Below are 9594 nucleotides of genomic sequence, written 5' to 3' on the forward strand. Positions count from 1 at the left end.
GTACTATTTCCTCTCCATGCTCGCCGTCAGTGACCTGGTCCTGTCCGCATCCACCCTACCCAAACTGATGAGCATTTTGTGGTTCAATTTCAGGGAGATCAGTTTCAGTGCCTGCTTCGCTCAAATGTACTTTGTTTACTCCTTCTCAGGGATGGAGTCTGGAATCCTCATGGCCATGGCTTTTGATCGCTACGTGGCCATCTGCAATCCTCTGAGATATTCCACCACCCTGACAAAGTCTGTTGTGGCCAAGATAGGCCTGGCCGTGGTGCTGCGTAGTGGCATACTCGCATTGCCCTATCCCTTCCTGGCCATTCAGTGGCCATATTGCAGAACGAACATCTTCCCCTGCTCCTACTGTGGGCATATGGCTGTGGTAAACCTGGCCTACTCTGACATCAGCATCAGTAGTTATTATGGCCTGTTTAATCTTCTCTTTGCGATCGGAATAGATGGATTTTTTATTGCCATGTCCTATACTCAGATCCTCCAGGCCATCTTCCGCCTCCCCACTATGGATGCCCGGCTCAAAACTTTTGGGACCTGCATCTCTCATATTTGTGCCATCTTAGCTTTGTACATCCCAGATTTATTTTTCTCTCTCATGTTCCTGTTTGACCACAATATGCCACTTCAATTCCTCAGAATCATTGCCAGTGTGTACCACCTCGTTCCCCCTGAGCTGCAGCCCATCATTTATGGGGTGAGGACCAAACAGATCTGGGACAGGCTGCTCCAGCTCTTTACTCATACAGAGACCTAAATTTTTTCTCCTTGTTCTTTGGCTCTCAGATTGAGATCCGTGCAGAGCTGGCTGGTGTATGATGCTGGGGCCCCTTCCTTGAATCACTTCCTGGACAGTAAAAGAGATGAAATCCTTTCCTTTTCTGGCTGGGCTGTGTCAATGTGATGATCTGGGGAATCAGTCTGTGTACAGTACACTGGGTTACCACTTTTCTAATTGCTCATAGCTGGATCCCTGAAATTGCAATCTTACCCCATGTCCTTTGTAAAGTCACAACCCCGCTGTGTGTCTTCTCCCCAGTGCCCTGCCCCTGTCACTTCCTCCTGTCTTCTCTTCCCCTTGACAGCTGCAGCCCAGTCATCTTAAAACCAACATGTTTTCACATCTTATGGGAAGACACTTAAGGGGGGTTGGTTAGTGTTAAAATTTCAATATTTATTCTTACCCTGTTACTAACTCTGTGGAGAGAGAGAGATCTCGTCAGGACTCCTGGGATCTATCTCAGCTCTGGGAGGCGAGTGGGTTATAGTGCGTTAGAGCAGAAAGGGCTGTTTTGGAGGAGTGGAGGAAACTAGACGGTAGGATATCCTGGTCTACCAGTGAGCCTGCAACTTCTGTGACACGGCTTTCGGGTTGGTCAGCGATTGTTATAAGGCCGGCTGGTGATTCCCTGCCCACGAGGATCCACCTCAGCCCTCAAAATGAAGCCAACCATCTTTTCAACTTCGAACACCAGAGGCTCTAGGGTGGGTCTCCACCATTCCCAGATGCTCTCCTTCCTTTGTGAAGTAGGGTACTTTGTGGTTTGCCTGCAGGAAACTCACATGGATCCAGCCACCGAGACTAGTTGGCGGCTGCAGTGGGGGTCTGGGTATAATGCAGACACCTCAGCGCTGAGATGGCTGCCCTGTTTTCCCCTGACCTAGGGCCTGAGATGCTGGGAGTTGAAGAGATCATACCAAGTTGCCTGCTGCACCTCCAGGTGTGTGTGGAGGGGCTGATGTTGACTCTGTTCAATGTCTACCCCTGAATGCAGACCCCGAGTGGGTGCGTTTCTATCAAGAGGCATTTGCCTTCCTCAGCACTTTGGATCCTCACTAATGCCTGGGCCTGGGTGAGGATTTTAATACCATCTCTGAGGACCAGAATCGCTCCAGGATTGAGAGCAGCCAAGCCACTGCAGGCATCCTGAGAGAGATTGTCAATCATCACTCCCTGGTGGATGACTTGCATGACCGACACCCGGATGAGAATTCAACCTATAACTGTGTCCAGGTGGAGGTCGATCGGTTGCACTACTCCTGGTTGGACTGTATATATGAACTTTATTTCCATCTTGCCCAGGACCGGTCCTCCAGTATATGGCCAGCCCAGTTTTCAGCCCACCATTTAGTGGCCATCAAGGCCTTTTTCATCTCAGGGCTCATCTTGGGCTCTTCACCCTTCAGAATCCCCTGCGCATACTCCAGGTGGTGGCGCCACTTTATTATTTACTGCTCATGTTTTCCTTGAATGGATCCTAAAATAGGGTGCACCCCACCTACCCCTTATCCCACTGCCTCGCAAATTCTTGATTGGGCTCCTGTCCCAAGAGTCCCCCGGCCCTCTCCCTTTCATATCCTTAGCTGGATTCATACCCTGCAGCCGATTCATTTCCGATTCCACCAAGGGAACAACTTTACATGCTCAAGCTTCACGCGCTTCACCTCTTCAGTTAACCTGATACAAAGTGGGGCGTCATAGAACCACCTTTGGAGGCTGAGGAACCCCGGTGGGGCTCCACACTGGTCCCACGGCCCAGCGGGGATATCGGTTGGTGGCTCCTTCACGGAGCCATGAGCACAGGCATGTACATGGCACAGTGTGCCCCCATTTCAGATGCCTGCCCATTTTGTGGCATGAGGAAGACCCTGGCGCACGCCTATCTACAATGTGCAAGGCTGCAGCCCCTATTCCAACTCCTCCACAACTTCAACAGAGGTTCTCTCTGCACTTTTCCACAAACCTTTTCATATCTGTTCACTGCTTTAGCTCAACATACAGAATGTGGCCTACAGGTCCCTTGTGTTACAGGTCAAATATACCCTAATATAAATCTGTAAACTTATTAATAAAACAAATAATCAAATCCATAAGAAAATAAGAAACTGATAAGAAAGATATATCGGCAAGCAAGTAGTCTAGACTCTAGGTTACCACAGCTGCAGGCTTCTAGCTGGTAATGGCCAGGGACTTAGAAGTGACAGAGAGAGAGAGGCACGTGTGTGGGGGGATGAAATACAGAGGAAAGAGAGAGCTGGACCTAAATGCACCAGGAGAGAGAGAGAGAGAGAGATGGGACAAAACCCCCTGGAACACGGACTCTCTGTCTTTGCCTTTCTGGGGAGCACTTTCCAAGAGACACACAAACTCTCTCCCTGACCCCAAACAGACATTTCCAATTGTTTCAGCCCACCCTACCCAGAGCTCCCCCTTGGGCACACGCTGTTTCCAGTTTCTCCTTTTTGGGTCACATGATCGCTAAACCAAACAGCCCCAAGCTTTGCAAAAGGGGTTGTGTGACACGTGGCCAGAAAGAGTTAAACAACTTGCAGGCTATTGACCCACATTCACCCTTTAGAGACAGGTTAGAAAAGTGTTGAAATGGTAATTTGGGCCATTCCACCTTAAGTAGGCTGGAGCTTTGCAATATAGACTTGTGTTATTAAAGAACTGGAAGAAGTTAGTGACTCTAGTAGTCTCTGTTTACCGACAGCTTTTTAGAGGTTAGCAGTGTAAGCAAACGATTCCTGTCTAGAGCTGGATTCAGTTAATTCAGAGGTGAAAAGGAAATATTATTAGATGAAACTTGGGTGCAATAATTCATTTTCATTTTGTCTCTTTAAAGTTTCTTGTGAACTCTCTGTAAACTGCTTCATGGACAATAATCTTATGTTAACCCAGGTAGTTAATTACCAGTGAGGTTTAGGAACTAGGAGGTTACTTCAAAAGCCTATTGTTCAACCAAGGCAGTTGTGCTGCCATCAAACTGTATAAAGGGCTTTTGGAACCTGATGCTTTTTATCTCACACCCGCTTAAGCATCATCAGGGGAAGCTTGAGTCACAAAACTCTGGTCTCCAGTTATATCCTGGATCGCCTTGATAATGAAAATTTTAACATTGGACTATAATCTCTTAACTAATTAGGAAAGAACTCTGTGGAACTCTGAAGCCGGCCATCTCTACTATGAAACTGACTTAAAAACTCTAATCGTGCCTCTGTGTCTAATTATCTTTTAACCAATCCTCTCTCTTTTTCAATAAATCTTAGTTTAGTTAATAAGAATTGGCTGTAAGTCATTATTTGAGTAATATATGAAATATTCATTCACCTGAGAGGTGATGTGTATAAGCCTTTTGGATTGGTAGAACTTTATTATATGATAAACATGATTTTCAATAATCATCATCATACTTGACGTGGTTGTGTGGGCGGAAGCCCAAGGCTGGGTGGCTTTAAGGGAATGTGTTTTGGGTTCTGCGTAAGCAGTAAAGCATTGTGAAAGCTGTTTTGCTGCTGCCTTTGTAAATCCAAGTATGAGAATAACCACCCATTTGGGGGATTGTTTGCCCCGTGCTTTGTAGTTTACCCTAATTGTGCAATCTCAGAATGGGGCCCCCTGGAGCCCTATTCACAGGTTGCTAAAACAATTCCTGTACATTAGACAGCAGAAGAGACACCTAAATTCTGGAAATCACAACACAACACAACATCTTCACACCATTTCCTTCTTCAGTGGAGTTAAGAATGGTCATGTTGTGTTAGACCAAACGTCCATCTAGCCTAGTATCCTGTCTTCCAACGGTGGCCAATGTCAGATGCTTCAGAGGGATTGAACAGAACTGATAATTATTAAGTAATCCATTCAACATCAACATTTTCCATCTTCCAGCAAACAGAGGCTAGGGACATCATCCCTGCCCATCCTGGCTACTAGTCATTGATGGACCTATCCTACATGAATTCATCTAGCTCTTTTTGAAAGCTGTAATAGTCTTAGCCTTCACACCAGCCTCTGACAAGGAGCTTCACAGGTTGACCATGTCTTGTGTGAAGAAATTTATATAGCTCCAGAATAGTGACTGGATAGCGTAGCGGTTAAGAGCGCTGCTCTTTGATATGGGAGACTGCCATTTGATATGAAAGACTGGGGTTCAAATCCTTGTTGGTACCCAACTTTCCAGTAGGGGTCCTTGGGCAAAAGACCCCCTAATGCTTCACCTGCCTACCTCAAAATATGAGACTGACACGAATCAGGAGAGTTATGCTGGCTTGGACATCGCCCGGATTAACAAGGTCTGTGCCAGATGTTGAGGAATCAGGACAATCTGATGATCAGTGGACTACTGGAACAAACCATTCATGGACAAGACAAGAGAACCTGGAATTGATGGAATGCTACCACAACAGTAGACCTAATGAGAGGGGATGTATGAGGGGACTATGGATGGAGAAAAGGCCTACATCCACACTTACTGAGAAACAGCTAGTTACCCAACGCTTCAACATAGTAAAGAGGAAGCTGCTTCACCAGCCTGAATAGACGCACCTCCATTACATTCCCAGATCACGAGACCTGGAATAAGAAATGGATGTGCAGCCCACACCTGAAGCTGAAACTTCACTGCCACCTCCCTCCATTGCAGAGTACACGCAGCTGAGATGAGGCATAGATCATGGAGAAACTAGCTACAGTCAATCCTTGAGACCGATTACCAAGGCTCAGATGGAGAAGTTACTCTATCAGATAGTATTTAGAAGATGCTAATACGAGCCCTCATTGACAATCCCTACTACACATAACTCAAACCAATGAATGGTATGCGCTACAGCCTGAATCCCTGGAGATGCTTGGCTACACGTCAAGAAGAACAACGTATGTTACCACCCTGGAAAATGAGGTGGAGGATAAGATCAGGCGACTAGGAGAGAGTTAGTCATACTTGGGGAACTACAGAAGGGTGTGAGAGATTAAGGATAAGACTTGGCTACGGAAAAAATCAAGGGCAGTGACTCCATCTGAGTCCTAGAGACGCTAAAATCAAAGCTCCCAGCACTGGCTACGCAGGCTGAGAGATACACTAGAGAAGCAGAGGCCAAAAAAGTAAATGCCCTGTTCTCCAAAGAACCATCCAAGGTGTACTCCCAACTGCAGTGCAACAACACAATAACAGCAGAACCACCAGCAGCAGAAACTGAACAGTATTGGAAGAACATATGGGAGAGAGAGAAGACTCATAACACCAGTGCAAAGTGGCTGCAGGACCTGAGAACAGAGCACAGCAATCTCCCAGAACAGAAACCAGTCACCATCACAGTAGAAGACACACAGCAGCGGGTCAAGAACATGCAAGGGGGTGTGAGTGATTGCTGGACCCAGATTAAAAGGAAATTAGTCCAGAAAAGGGAGCATTCTGGAACTGGTGAGGAATTTGTCTCTCTTCAGTTGGATTAGACATAGACTGGCATGTTGTATTTTATTCTACTTGGTAATTCACTTTGTTCTGTCTGTCACTACTTGGAAGCACTTAAATCCTACTTTCTGTATTCAATTAAATTACTTTTTTCTTATTATTTAACCCAGAGTATGTGTTAATACCTTGGGGGAGGGAGCAAACAGCTTTATACAGGGTAAAATGGATTTATTTGGCTTTAGACCCCATTGGGAGTTGGGCATTTGAGTGTTAAAGACAAGAACACTTCTGTGAGCTGCTTTCAGTTAAGTTTGGAGCTTTGGGGCAAGTAATTCAGTCTCTGGGTCTGTGTTGGAGGAGACGGGCATGTCTGGCTCAGCAAGACAGGGTGCTGGGGCCCCAAGCTGACAGGGAAAGCAGGGGGAGAAGTAACCTTGGTACATCAGGTGGTAGCTCACAACGGGGGTCCTGTGATCCAACCCGTCACAGACTTGTTCAGTAAACTAAGGAGGGAGATGTGACATTCTGTGCCACAGAGCAACACCCGGGCACCCCCATATTTAACTTGATGATATGATTGTGATGTGATGCTGGACTCCATCTTGTGTCTGTTCTTTTCCAGTAACTATGCTGGGGGCTTTGGCTTGGAAAAATGAAGCTCCCTCTACATGGCACAAGCTATAACATGTGGAAGTGACATCATCACTTGGCCTCACTCCCCCCACAACTCATCACCAAAGACATTAGAACCTGGGAGCGAACTGGGGCTGTGGTCCCAGAGTGAAGGGATTTCTAGCCTGTGTATGGAAGATTGGTGGATTGTTTGTACCATCAGGGTGACACGCTGTTTGATTCAAAACCTGTCTAGTGTATGGAACTTAGATTGTGATTTTCTTTCTTTCTCAGATCTCAACTTTGTTCTTTACACTATTACTTATAATCATGCAAACAATCCATCTTTCTGTAACTGATAAATCTGGTTTATATTTTTTTAACTTACTACAGGATGCTGTTTGAAACATAAAAGGGAAATCTGCTCAGGCTGATGTATTGTCCTCTCCACATTGAGGGAAGAGCAGACTGGGAAATAAACTGATACTGGTCAGGCTTTTGGCCCGGGCAAGACGGTACAGCTCTTGTGTCCCAGGCTGGGGAGCCAGGGGGAACTGGATGGAGCCTCTCTATCGTTAGTTCCTGGATGGCTAGTGAAAGCTTTCCTGTAACTGCAGCTGGGTGTGTCCCTGTCTGTGTATATCTGTGTAAGTGCAAGACCTGCAGATGTTTACAGCTTGTCACAGCCTCACAGTGTGAGAGCAGCAAAGAGTCCTGTGGCACCTTATAGACTAACAGACATATTGAAGAATGAGCTTTCGTGGGTGAATATCCACTTCCTCAGATACACCCACGAAAGCTCATGCTCCAATATGTCTGTTAGTCTATAAGGTGCCACAGGACTCTTTGCTGCTTTTATAGATCCAAACTAACATGGCTACTCCTCTGATAATTGACAGTGTGAGAGGGGGCTCAGATTGGTTTGCCAGAGGGTTCGGCGGTCCCTAGCTCCATGTTGCAACCCATGGCCTTCCTTTCCACCCTGTCCCAGTGAACAGGCCCTGCAAGATCGTAAGGCCATTTCTCTGTTGTCATGTGGTCACTGACAGAGAGACCGTGGCTATGGAAGGGAAGTCAGGACACTTGAGTTCTGTCAGTCCGTGTCTGTGTGAATTTGGAAAGTCATGTCTCCCTGTGCCTCAGGATACTGCTCAGTGAAATGGGGATGGTTCATAGTAACTTTCCTTTGCTAGGTTTTGATGATCCGTCAATGAAAGGTGATCAACAGTATAGTGATAGCTACTGATGAGAAGTACTGACCTCTGATCCCTTAGTGAAAGCCCCATGTGTTTGCTGTAAGTGCTTGTGTCTCTTCTTAGTCAACTTTCTCCAGGTCTCTCTGCCTACTATCTACCCATCTATTCTGGGAATTTACAGGACATCAGATCCTCTGGAGAGTAAGGCATTATCCCTAATTTTCTTTCTCATCAACTATAATTTTTAAATACATACACACAAATGTACAGAGCAGCCAATTCGTCTCTGATTCAGCACAGAGCCCAAGAGTTCTCATCTCCCTTTGGGAAGGTTCCTTAATTATTGTTTACTTCTAAAGATGGATAATTAGCACAGAAGTGGAGACATGCTTGTCCACAGTCTATTTACATTCAGAGCCTCCCTTCTCCTCTAGAGTCTGAGCAAACCCCCTGGGATTAATCAGAGCTAAACTGTGCACACAGTGTGTTGGCTCTCGGAGTCGGATGCTGCTGCAGATGCTGGATTTAGAGAGGTGTCGGTCACAGATACCTGAGAGGGATTCCCAGGGAAGACACTTCCATCTCGTAATTCACAGGTACCCTTCTCTTGCTGAGGGCTCACCCAATCGACAATCTTTCTGCAACGTGGGTGTGATGGGAGAGTAAAGTCTGTGGTCCTTTCCACTCTGCACAACCATGGAACATCCCAGGGCCCTTGCCATAAATGATGAGTTTGCTAAAGAATCACTGGCCAAAATTTCACTCTTTTCTGTGCCATCCTCTTTATCCCGACTAATGGCCTCCAGCCCCAAGGTGGTGCAGTTCAGTGGCACAGTGAATCCTTTAGGATGAAAGCTGTTAGTAGATGTGCAATACAAGGCCAAATTCTGAGACTACGGCCCGTGCTTTCCTCAGGCCCCACTGAGGCAAAATTTCCATTGGAGCAAGAACTGAGTACAGATGTCAGGAGCCAGCTGTGTGTTAATTCACAGGGACTGTCACTCTCTCCTCTTCCGTATCAGGTCTCTTTCTATTAATGCGGCAGAAGGACAGGGGCTGTTACCTGACTTTTATCTGACACAAATCTTGGAGCTTCCAGGGCTCCTCACTAGAACAATAATGAAAATTTTTCAATATGGATTACACTTATTTCTCCTAGCTTCATTCGAGAAGTCTGCTGAAATGTTATGCCTGAAACTTTTTTTTAAAAAAAAACACAATTCTTCTTCAAGCAGACACCCAACGTGGGATATTTCAGAACAAACTCCACAAATCTGGCAAATTTTTAAGCAAGTGGAAATGAGGTCTTCTAATGGAAGGTGTCAAACAGCCTCAGCTACAGGTGATGCCACCAGTACCACCTGCAATGGCCAGTCCATTTGTGAATCCCATTCTTCTATGCTCTCCCCTCCAATAATGTTGGTAGCAAGGAGTTCTACAGGCCAAACAGGAATAATGGTAGCAATTACCTTTTCTCAATGTTATATGTTCAGACTTTCAATTTAACTAAATCTTCCCTTGTTAATGATATAAGACACATGAAATATAAATGCCTGGTCTTCTTTCTTTAACAATAGATCCATAGG

General features: G+C 45.9%; 1 protein-coding gene across 1 annotated transcript; it reads left to right on the forward strand.

Annotated features, from left to right (window-relative positions):
• Window positions 1–7: 7 nt before the first annotated feature.
• Window positions 8–763, forward strand: LOC116819934 (olfactory receptor 52R1-like; the record flags this gene model as incomplete). The annotated part of the gene is made up of 1 exon (XM_032772042.2): window positions 8–763. A coding segment is annotated over one exon (756 nt), but the record flags the coding sequence as incomplete, so codon positions are not given.
• Window positions 764–9594: the final 8831 nt, after the last annotated feature.

The sequence above is a fragment of the Chelonoidis abingdonii genome, unplaced genomic scaffold (genome assembly GCF_003597395.2).
Source record: "Chelonoidis abingdonii isolate Lonesome George unplaced genomic scaffold, CheloAbing_2.0 scaffold3797, whole genome shotgun sequence".
In the NCBI taxonomy this organism is placed as follows: Eukaryota; Metazoa; Chordata; order Testudines; family Testudinidae; genus Chelonoidis; species Chelonoidis abingdonii.